The sequence below is a fragment of the Oncorhynchus nerka genome, linkage group LG8 (assembly GCF_034236695.1).
Source record: "Oncorhynchus nerka isolate Pitt River linkage group LG8, Oner_Uvic_2.0, whole genome shotgun sequence".
NCBI lineage: Eukaryota > Metazoa > Chordata > Actinopteri > Salmoniformes > Salmonidae > Oncorhynchus > Oncorhynchus nerka.
The window spans coordinates 72,502,148-72,514,673 of NC_088403.1; the positions used below are offsets into that span (position 1 = coordinate 72,502,148).

The window sequence follows — 12,526 nt, forward strand, 5'->3', positions numbered from 1 at the left end:
AGTCTATAACCAGTGTTTCAGTACCTGTGGTGATGAGATATACCGGAGGTCCAGTCTATAAACAGTGTTTCAGTACCTGTGGTGATGAGATATGCCAGAGGTCCAGTCTATAAACAGTGTTTCAGTACCTGTGGTGATGAGATATACCAGAGGTCCAGTCTATAAACAGTGCTTCAGTACCTGTGGTGATGAGATATACCAGAGGTCCAGTCTATAACCAGTGCTTCAGTACCTGTGGTGATGAGATATACCAGAGGTCCAGTCTATAACCAGTGTTTCAGTACCTGTGGTGATGAGATATACCAGAGGTCCAGTCTATAACCAGTGTTTCAGTACCTGTGGTGATGAGATATACCAGAGGTCCAGTCTATAAACAGTGATTCAGTACCTGTGGTGATGAGATATACCAGAGGTCCAGTCTATAAACAGTGATTCAGTACCTGTGGTGATGAGATATACCAGAGGTCCAGTCTATAACCAGTGTTTCAGTACCTGTGGTGATGAGATGTACCAGAGGTCCAGTCTATAAACAGTGTTTCAGTACCTGTGGTGATGAGATATACCAGAGGTCCAGTCTATAACCAGTGTTTCAGTACCTGTGGTGATGAGATATACCAGAGGTCCAGTCTATAAACAGTGTTTCAGTACCTGTGGTGATGAGATATGCCAGAGGTCCAGTCTATAAACAGTGTTTCAGTACCTGTGGTGATGAGATATACCAGAGGTCCAGTCTATAAACAGTGTTTCAGTACCTGTGGTGATGAGATATACCAGAGGTCCAGTCTATAAACAGTGTTTCAGTACCTGTGGTGATGAGATATACCAGAGGTCCAGTCTATAACCAGTGTTTCAGTGCCTGTGGTGATGAGATATACCGGAGGTCCAGTCTATAAACAGTGTTTCAGTACCTGTGGTGATGAGATATGCCAGAGGTCCAGTCTATAAACAGTGCTTCAGTACCTGTGGTGATGAGATATACCAGAGGTCCAGTCTATAACCAGTGCTTCAGTACCTGTGGTGATGAGATATACCAGAGGTCCAGTCTATAACCAGTGTTTCAGTACCTGTGGTGATGAGATATACCAGAGGTCCAGTCTATAAACAGTGATTCAGTACCTGTGGTGATGAGATATACCAGAGGTCCAGTCTATAACCAGTGTTTCAGTACCTGTGGTGATGAGATATACCAGAGGTCCAGTCTATAAACAGTGTTTCAGTACCTGTGGTGATGAGATATACCAGAGGTCCAGTCTATAACCAGTGTTTCAGTACCTGTGGTGATGAGATATACCAGAGGTCCAGTCTATAAACAGTGTTTCAGTACCTGTGGTGATGAGATATGCCAGAGGTCCAGTCTATAAACAGTGTTTCAGTACCTGTGGTGATGAGATATGCCAGAGGTCCAGTCTATAAACAGTGTTTCAGTACCTGTGGTGATGAGATATACCAGAGGTCCAGTCTATAAACAGTGTTTCAGTACCTGTGGTGATGAGATATACCAGAGGTCCAGTCTATAAACAGTGTTTCAGTACCTGTGGTGATGAGATATACCAGAGGTCCAGTCTATAACCAGTGTTTCAGTGCCTGTGGTGATGAGATATACCGGAGGTCCAGTCTATAAACAGTGTTTCAGTACCTGTGGTGATGAGATATGCCAGAGGTCCAGTCTATAAACAGTGCTTCAGTACCTGTGGTGATGAGATATACCAGAGGTCCAGTCTATAAACAGTGCTTCAGTACCTGTGGTGATGAGATATGCCAGAGGTCCAGTCGGAGCCTTTAAACAGTGCTTCAGTACCTGTGGTGATGAGATATACCAGAGGTCCAGTCTATAACCAGTGTTTCAGTACCTGTGGTGATGAGATATGCCAGAGGTCCAGTCTATAAACAGTGCTTCAGTACCTGTGGTGATGAGATATGCCAGAGGTCCAGTCTATAACCAGTGTTTCAGTGCCTGTGGTGATGAGATATACCGGAGGTCCAGTCTATAACCAGTGTTTCAGTACCTGTGGTGATGAGATATACCAGAGGTCCAGTCTATAAACAGTGTTTCAGTACCTGTGGTGATGAGATATACCAGAGGTCCAGTCTATAAACAGTGTTTCAGTACCTGTGGTGATGAGATATACCAGAGGTCCAGTCTATAAACAGTGTTTCAGTACCTGTGGTGATGAGATATACCAGAGGTCCAGTCTATAAACAGTGTTTCAGTACCTGTGGTGATGAGATATGCCAGAGGTCCAGTCTATAAACAGTGTTTCAGTACCTGTGGTGATGAGATATACCAGAGGTCCAGTCTATAACCAGTGTTTCAGTACCTGTGGTGATGAGATATACCAGAGGTCCAGTCTATAACCAGTGTTTCAGTAACTGTCAGAACCTGTGGTGATGAGATATACCAGAGGTCCAGTCTATAAACAGTGTTTCAGTACCTGTGGTGATGAGATATACCAGAGGTCCAGTCTATAAACAGTGATTCAGTACCTGTGGTGATGAGATATACCAGAGGTCCAGTCTATAAACAGTGATTCAGTACCTGTGGTGATGAGATATACCAGAGGTCCAGTCTATAACCAGTGTTTCAGTACCTGTGGTGATGAGATGTACCAGAGGTCCAGTCTATAAACAGTGTTTCAGTACCTGTGGTGATGAGATATACCAGAGGTCCAGTCTATAACCAGTGTTTCAGTACCTGTGGTGATGAGATATACCAGAGGTCCAGTCTATAAACAGTGTTTCAGTACCTGTGGTGATGAGATATGCCAGAGGTCCAGTCTATAAACAGTGTTTCAGTACCTGTGGTGATGAGATATACCAGAGGTCCAGTCTATAAACAGTGTTTCAGTACCTGTGGTGATGAGATATACCAGAGGTCCAGTCTATAAACAGTGTTTCAGTACCTGTGGTGATGAGATATACCAGAGGTCCAGTCTATAACCAGTGTTTCAGTGCCTGTGGTGATGAGATATACCGGAGGACCAGTCTATAAACAGTGTTTCAGTACCTGTGGTGATGAGATATGCCAGAGGTCCAGTCTATAACCAGTGTTTCAGTACCTGTGGTGATGAGATATACCAGAGGTCCAGTCTATAACCAGTGTTTCAGTACCTGTGGTGATGAGATATACCAGAGGTCCAGTCTATAAACAGTGTTTCAGTACCTGTGGTGATGAGATATACCAGAGGTCCAGTCTATAAACAGTGATTCAGTACCTGTGGTGATGAGATATACCAGAGGTCCAGTCTATAACCAGTGTTTCAGTACCTGTGGTGATGAGATATACCAGAGGTCCAGTCTATAAACAGTGTTTCAGTACCTGTGGTGATGAGATATACCAGAGGTCCAGTCTATAACCAGTGTTTCAGTACCTGTGGTGATGAGATATACCAGAGGTCCAGTCTATAAACAGTGTTTCAGTACCTGTGGTGATGAGATATGCCAGAGGTCCAGTCTATAAACAGTGTTTCAGTACCTGTGGTGATGAGATATGCCAGAGGTCCAGTCTATAAACAGTGTTTCAGTACCTGTGGTGATGAGATATACCAGAGGTCCAGTCTATAAACAGTGTTTCAGTACCTGTGGTGATGAGATATACCAGAGGTCCAGTCTATAAACAGTGTTTCAGTACCTGTGGTGATGAGATATACCAGAGGTCCAGTCTATAAACCAGTGTTTCAGTGCCTGTGGTGATGAGATATACCAGAGGTCCAGTCTATAAACAGTGTTTCAGTACCTGTGGTGATGAGATATACCAGAGGTCCAGTCTATAAACAGTGTTTCAGTACCTGTGGTGATGAGATATACCAGAGGTCCAGTCTATAAACAGTGCTTCAGTACCTGTGGTGATGAGATATGCCAGAGGTCCAGTCGGAGCCTTTAAACAGTGCTTCAGTACCTGTGGTGATGAGATATACCAGAGGTCCAGTCTATAACCAGTGTTTCAGTACCTGTGGTGATGAGATATGCCAGAGGTCCAGTCTATAAACAGTGCTTCAGTACCTGTGGTGATGAGATATGCCAGAGGTCCAGTCTATAAACAGTGTTTCAGTACCTGTGGTGATGAGATATACCAGAGGTCCAGTCTATAACCAGTGCTTCAGTACCTGTGGTGATGAGATATACCAGAGGTCCAGTCTATAAACAGTGTTTCAGTACCTGTGGTGATGAGATATACCAGAGGTCCAGTCTATAAACAGTGTTTCAGTACCTGTGGTGATGAGATATACCAGAGGTCCAGTCTATAACCAGTGTTTCAGTACCTGTGGTGATGAGATATACCAGAGGTCCAGTCTATAACCAGTGTTTCAGTACCTGTGGTGATGAGATATACCAGAGGTCCAGTCTATAAACAGTGTTTCAGTACCTGTGGTGATGAGATATACCAGAGGTCCAGTCTATAAACAGTGTTTCAGTACCTGTGGTGATGAGATATGCCAGAGGTCCAGTCTATAACCAGTGCTTCAGTACCTGTGGTGATGAGATATGCCAGAGGTCCAGTCTATAAACAGTGTTTCAGTACCTGTGGTGATGAGATATACCAGAGGTCCAGTCTATAACCAGTGTTTCAGTACCTGTGGTGATGAGATATGCCAGAGGTCCAGTCTATAAACAGTGCTTCAGTACCTGTGGTGATGAGATATGCCAGAGGTCCAGTCTATAAACAGTGTTTCAGTACCTGTGGTGATGAGATATACCAGAGGTCCAGTCTATAACCAGTGCTTCAGTACCTGTGGTGATGAGATATACCAGAGGTCCAGTCTATAACCAGTGTTTCAGTACCTGTGGTGATGAGATATGCCAGAGGTCCAGTCTATAAACAGTGCTTCAGTACCTGTGGTGATGAGATATACCAGAGGTCCAGTCTATAACCAGTGCTTCAGTACCTGTGGTGATGAGATATACCAGAGGTCCAGTCTATAACCAGTGCTTCAGTACCTGTGGTGATGAGATATACCAGAGGTCCAGTCTATAACCAGTGTTTCAGTACCTGTGATGATGAGATATGCCAGAGGTCCAGTCTATAAACAGTGCTTCAGTACCTGTGGTGATGAGATATGCCAGTGGTCCAGTCTATAAACAGTGTTTCAGTACCTGTGGTGATGAGATATACCAGAGGTCCAGTCTATAACCAGTGCTTCAGTACCTGTGGTGATGAGATATACCAGAGGTCCAGTCTATAAACAGTGTTTCAGTACCTGTGGTGATGAGATATACCAGAGGTCCAGTCTATAACCAGTGTTTCAGTACCTGTGGTGATGAGATATGCCAGAGGTCCAGTCTATAACCAGTGTTTCAGTACCTGTGGTGATGAGATATACCAGAGGTCCAGTCTATAAACAGTGTTTCAGTACCTGTGGTGATGAGATATACCAGAGGTCCAGTCTATAAACAGTGTTTCAGTACCTGTGGTGATGAGATATACCAGAGGTCCAGTCTATAACCAGTGTTTCAGTACCTGTGGTGATGAGATATACCAGAGGTCCAGTCTATAAACAGTGTTTCAGTACCTGTGGTGATGAGATATACCAGAGGTCCAGTCTATAAACAGTGTTTCAGTACCTGTGGTGATGAGATATACCAGAGGTCCAGTCTATAAACAGTGTTTCAGTACCTGTGGTGATGAGATATACCAGAGGTCCAGTCTATAAACAGTGTTTCAGTACCTGTGGTGATGAGATATACCAGAGGTCCAGTCTATAAACAGTGTTTCAGTACCTGTGGTGATGAGATATACCAGAGGTCCAGTCTATAACCAGTGTTTCAGTACCTGTGATGATGAGATATACCAGAGGTCCAGTCTATAACCAGTGTTTCAGTACCTGTGGTGATGAGATATACCAGAGGTCCAGTCTATAACCAGTGTTTCAGTACCTGTGGTGATGAGATATACCAGAGGTCCAGTCTATAACCAGTGTTTCGGTACCTGCGGTGATGAGATATACCAGAGGTCCAGTCTATAACCAGTGTTTCAGTACCTGTGGTGATGAGATGTACCAGAGGTCCAGACGGAGCCTTTAAACAGTGCTTCAGAGGTGCGGTCCGGAAGGAGGTGGAGTTAGAATCTATCACTGTGATGTCATTACACCTCGTCTCCTCACCCGTAGTGCACTGGTCATTCGCCACACCCACAGCCTGGGTGATGAGATATGCCAGGGGGCCTCAGAGTAACTGAATCAGAGCTGAGTAACTGAATCAGAGCTGAGTAACTGAATCAGAGCTGAGTAACTGAATCAGAGCTGAGTAACTGAGTAACTGAATCAGAGCTGAGTAACTGAATCAGAGCTGAGTAACTGAATCAGACCTGAGTAACTGAATCAGAGCTGAGTAACTGAATCAGAGCTGAGTAACTGAATCAGAGCTGAGTAAGCTCTGAGCTGATAACTGAATCAGAGCTGAGCTGAGTAACTGAATCAGAGCTGAGTAACTGAATCAGAGCTGAGTAACTGAATCAGAGTAACTATAACTGAATCAGAGCTGAGTAACTGAATCAGAGCTGAGTAACTCCCTGTATATAACTGAATCAGAGCTGAGTAACTGATCAGAGCTGAGTAACTGAATCAGAGCTGAGTAACTGAATCAACTGAGTAACTGAATCAGAGCTGAGTAACTGAATCAGAGCTGAGTAACTGAATCAGAGCTGAGTAACTGAATCAGAGCTGAGTAACTGAATCAGAGCTGAGTAATCAGAGCTGAGTAACTGGATCAGAGCTGAGTAACTCCTGAATCAGAGCTGAGTAACTGAATCAGAGCTGAATCAGAGCTGAGTAACTGAATCAGAGCTGAGTAACTCCCTATAACTGAATCAGAGCTGAGTAACTGAATCAGAGCTGAGTAACTGAATCAGAGCTGAGTAACTGAATCAGAGCTGAGTAAGTAACTGAATCAGAGCTGAGTAAGTAACTGAATCAGAGCTGAGTAACTGAATCAGAGCTGAGTAACTGAATCAGAGCTGAGTAACTGAATCAGAGCTGAGTAACTGAGTAACTATCAGAGCTGAGTAACTGAATCAGAGCTGAGTAACTGAATCAGACTGAATCAGAGCTGAGTAACTGAATCAGAGCTGAGTAACTGAATCAGAGCTGAGTAACTGAATCAGAGCTGAGTAACTGAATCAGAGCTGAGTAACTCCCTTTATATAACTGAATCAGAGCTGAGTAACTCCCTGTATATAACTGAATCAGAGTAACTCCCTGTATATAACTGAATCAGAGCTGAGTAACTCCCTGTATATAACTGAATCAGAGCTGAGTAACTGAATCAGAGCTGAGTAACTGAATCAGAGCTGAGTAACTGAATCAGAGCTGAGTAACTGAATCAGAGCTGAATCAGAGCTGAGTAACTGAATCAGAGCTGAGTAACTGAATCAGAGCTGAGTAACTAACTGAATCAGAGCTGAGTAATCAGAGCTGAGTAACTCAGAGCTGATATAACTGAATCAATGAGTAACTGAATCAGAGCTGAGTAACTGAGTAAGAATAACTGAATCAGAGCTGAGTAACTGAATCTGAATAACTGAATCAGAGCTGAGTAACTGAATCAGAGCTGAGTAACTAATCAGAGCTGAGTAACTGAATCAGAGCTGAGTAACTGTATATAACTGAATCAGAGCTGAGTAACTGAATCAGAGCTGAGTAACTGAATCAGAGCTGAGTAACTGAATCAGAGCTGAGAGCAACTCCCTGTATATAACTGAATCAGAGCTGAGTAACTGAATCAGAGCTGAGTAACTGAATCCTGTATATAACTGAATAACTGAAGTAACTGAATCAGAGCTGAGTAACTGAATCAGAGCTGAGTAACTGAATCAGAGCTGAGTAACTCCCTGTATATAACTGAATCAGAGCTGAGTAACTGAATCAGAGCTGAGTAACTGAATCAGAGCTGAGTAACTGAATCAGAGCTGTAAGTAACTGAATCAGAGCTGAGTAACTCCTGAATCAGAGCTGAGTAACTGAATCAGAGCTGAGTAACTGAATCAGAGCTGAGTAACTGAATCAGAGCTGAGTAACTGAATCAGAGCTGAGTAACTGAATCAGAGCTGAGTAACTCCCTGTATATAATAAGCTGAGTAACTGAATCAGAGCTGAGTCCTGAATAACTGAATCAGAGCTGAGTAACTGAATCAGAGCTGAGTAACTGAATCAGAGCTGAGTAACTGAATCAGAGCTGAGTAACTGAATCAGAGCTGAGTAACTGAATCAGAGCTGAGTAACTGAATCAGAGCTGCTGTAACTCCCCTGAATCAGAGCTGAGTAACTGAATCAGAGCTGAGTAACTGAATCAGAGCTGAGTAACTGAATCAACTGAATCAGATCAGAGTAACTATAACTGAATCAGAGCTGAGTAACTGTATATAACTGAATCAGAGCTGAGTAAGCTGAGTAACTGAATCAGAGCTGAGTAACTGAATCAGAGCTGAGTAACTGAATCAGAGCTGAGTAACTGAATAACTGTAATCAGAGCTGAGTAACTCCCTGTATATAACTGAATCAGAGCTGAGTAACTGAATCAGAGCTGAGTAACTGAATCAGAGCTGAGTAACTGAATCAGAGCTGAGTAACTGAATCAGAGCTGAGTAACTGAATCAGAGCTGAGTAACTGAGTAACTGAATCAGAGCTGAGTAACTGAATCAGAGCTGAGTAACTGAATCAGAGCTGAGTAACTGGATCAGAGCTGAGTAACTGAATCAGAGCTGAGTAACTGAATCAGAGCTGAGTAACTGAATCAGAGCTGAGTAACTGAATCAGAGCTGAATCAGAGCTGAGTAACTGAATCAGAGCTGAGTAACTGAATCAGAGCTGTAAGTAACTGAATCAGAGCTGAGTAACTGAATCAGAGCTGAGTAACTGTATATAACTGAATCAGAGCTGAGTAACTGAATCAGAGCTGAGTAACTGAATAACTGAATCAGAGCTGAGTAACTGAATCAGAGCTGAGTAACTCCTGATATAACTGAATCAGAGCTGAGTAACTGAATCAGAGCTGAGTAACTGAAGAATCAGAGCTGAGTAACTGAATCAGAGCTGAGTAACTGAATCAGAGCTGAGTAACTGAATCAGAGCTGAGTAACTGAATCAGAGCTGAGTAACTGAATCAGAGCTGAGTAACTGAGTAATCAGAGCTGAGTAACTGAATCAGAGCTGACTGAATAACTGAGTAACTGAATCAGAGCTGAGTAACTGAATCAGAGCTGAGTAACTGAATCAGAGCTGAGTAACTGAATAACTGAATCAGAGCTGTAAGTATATAACTGAATCAGAGCTGAGTAACTGAATCAGAGCTGAGTAACTATCAGAGCTGAATCAGAGCTGAGTAACTGAATCAGCTGAGCTGTAACTGAATCAACTGAATGAATCAGAGCTGAGTAACTGAATCAGAGCTATAACTGAATCAGAGCTGAGTAACTGAATCAGAGCTGAGTAACTGAATCAGAGCTGTAAGTAACTGAGTAACTGAATCAGAGCTGAGTAACTGAATCAGAGCTGAGTAACTGAATCAGAGCTGAGTAACTGAATCAGAGCTGAGTAACTGAATCAGAGCTGAGTAACTCCTGTATATAACTGAATCAGAGCTGAGTAACTGAATCAGAGCTGAGTAACTGAATCAGAGCTGAGTAACTATAACTGAATCAGAGCTGAGTAACTGTAATCAGAGCTGAGTAACTGAATCAGAGCTGAGTAACTGAATCTGAGCTGAGTAACTGAATCAGAGCTGAGTAACTGAATCAGAGTAACTGATATAACTGAATCAGAGCTGAGTAACTGAATCAGAGCTGAGATAACTGAATCAGAGCTGAGTAACTGAATCAGAGCTGAGTAACTGAATCAGAATCAGAGCTGAGTAACTGAATCAGAGCTGAGTAACTGAATCAGAGCTGAATCAGAGCTGAGTAACTGAATCAGAGCTGAGTAACTGAATCAGAGCTGAGTAACTCCCTGTATATAACTGAATCAGAGCTGAGTAACTGAATCAGAGCTGAGTAACTGAATCAGAGCTGAGTAACTGAATCAGAGCTGAGTAACTGAATCAGAGCTGAGTAACTGAATCAGAGAGTAACTCCTGTATATAACTGAATCAGAGCTGAGTAACTGAATCAGAGCTAACTGAATCAGAGCTGAGTAACTGAATCAGAGCTGAGTAACTCCCTGTCATATAACTGAATCAGAGCTGAGTAACTGAATCAGAGCTGAGTAACTGAATCCTGATATAACTGAATCAGAGAGTAACTGAATAACTGGAATGAGTAACTCAGAGCTGTAACTGAATCAGAGCTGTAACTCCCTGTATATAACTGAATCAGAGCTGAGTAACTGATATAACTGAATCAGAGCTGAGTAACTGAATCAGAGCTCCCTGAATCAGATATAACTGAATCAGAGCTGAGTAAGAGCTATAACTGAATCAGAGCTGAGTAACTGAATCAGAGCTGAGTAACTGGATCAGAGCTGAGTAACTCCCTGTATATAACTGAATCAGAGCTGAGTAACTGAATCAGAGCTGAGTAACTCCCTGTATATAACTGAATCAGAGCTGAGTAACTGAATCAGAGCTGAGTAACTGAATCAGAGCTGAGTAACTGAATCAGAGCTGAGTAACTGAATCAGAGCTGAGTAACTGAATCAGAGCTGAGTAACTAACTGAATCAGATATAACTGAATCAGAGCTGAGTAACTGAATCAGAGCTGAGCTGAGTAACTGAATCAGAGCTGAGTAACTGAATCAGAGCTGATATAACTGAATCAGAGCTGAGTAACTGAATCAGAGCTGAGTAACTGAATCAGAGCTGAGTAACTGAATCAGAGCTGAGTAACTGAATCAGAGCTGAGCTGAGTAACTGAATCAGAGCTGAGTAACTGAATCCTGTATATAACTGAATCAGAGCTGAGTAACTGAATCAGAGCTGTAACTGAATCAGAGCTGAGTAACTGAATCAGAGCTGAGTAACTGAATCAACTGAATCAGAGCTGAGTAACTGAATCAGAACTGAATCAGAGTAACTCCCTGTATATAACTGAATCAGAGCTGAGTAACTGAGTAAGAATCAGAGCTGAGTAACTGAATCAGAGCTGAGTAACTCCTGTATATAACTGAATCAGAGCTGAGTAACTGAATCAGAGCTGAGTAACTGAATCAGAGCTGAGTAACTGAATCAGAGCTGATATAACTGAATCAGAGCTGAGTAACTGAATCAGAGCTGAGTAACTGAATCAGAGCTGAGTAACTGAATCAGAGCTGAGTAACTGAATCAGAGCTGAGTAACAGAGCTGAGTAACTGAATCAGAGCTGAGTAACTGAATCAGAGCTGAGTAACTGAATCAGAGCTGAGTAACTGAATCAGAGCTGAGTAACTGAATCAGAGCTGAGTAACTCCCTCAGATATAACTGAATCAGAGCTGAGTAACTGAATCTGAAGAGCTGAGTAACTGAATCAGAGCTGAGTAACTGAATCAGAGCTGAGTAACTGAATCAGAGCTGAGTAACTGAATCAGAGCAGACTGAATCAGAGCTGAGTAACTGAATCAGAGCTGAGTAACTGAATCAGAGCTGAGTAACTGAATCAGAGCTGAGTAACTCCCTGTATATAAGCTGAGTAACTGAATCAGAGCTGAGTAACTGAATCAGAGCTGAGTAACTGAATCAGAGCTGAGTAACTGAGTAACTGAATCAGAGCTGAGTAACTGAATCAGAGCTATAACTGAATCAGAGCTGAGTAACTGAATCAGAGCTGAGTAACTGAATCAGAGCTGAATAACTGAGTAACTGAATCAGAGCTGAGTAACTGAATCAGAGCTGAGTAACTGAATCAGAGCTGAGTAACTGAATCAGAGCTGAGTAACTCCTGTATATAACTGTAACTGAATCAGAGCTGAGTAACTGAATCAGAGCTGAGTAACTGAATCAGAGCTGAGTAACTGAATCAGTAACTGAATCAGAGCTGAGTAACTGAATCAGAGCTGAGTAACTGAATCAGAGCTGAGTAACTCCCTGATAACTAACTGAATCAGAGCTGAGTAACTGAATCAGAGCTGAGTAACTGAATCAGAGCTGAGTAACTGAATCAGAGCTATAACTGAATCAGAGCTGAGTAACTGAATCTGAGTAAGAGCTGAGTAACTGAATCAGAGCTGAGTAACTGAATCAGAGCTGAGTAACTCCCTGTAACTGAATCAGAGCTGTAAGTAACTGAATCAGAGCTGAGTAACTGAATAACTGAATCAGAGCTGAGTAACTGAATCAGAGCTGAGTAACTGAATCAGAGCTGAGTAACTGAATCAGAGCTGAGTAACTGAATCAGAGCTGAGTAACTGAATCAGAGCTGAGTAACTGAATCAGAGCTGAGTAACTGAATCAGAGCTGAGTAACTCCTGTATATAACTGAATCAGAGCTAAATCAGAGCTGAGTAACTGAATCAGAGCTGAGTAACTGAATCAGAGCTAACTGAATAAGCTGTCAGAGCTGAGTAACTGAATCAGAGCTGAGTAACTGAATCAGAGCTGAGTAACTGAATCCCTGAATCAGAGCTG

General features: G+C 42.5%; 1 protein-coding gene across 1 annotated transcript in view; it reads right to left on the bottom strand.

Annotated features, from left to right (window-relative positions):
• Positions 1-12,526, bottom strand: part of LOC135572743 (sodium/hydrogen exchanger 9B2-like) — a 75,980-nt gene that overhangs the window by 44,410 nt on the left and 19,044 nt on the right. Inside the window, exon 2 of the mRNA XM_065021178.1 lies at positions 5,976-6,132. Coding sequence (XP_064877250.1) covers positions 5,976-6,132 — 157 coding nt within the window. The remainder of the gene's footprint in view (positions 1-5,975; positions 6,133-12,526) is intronic.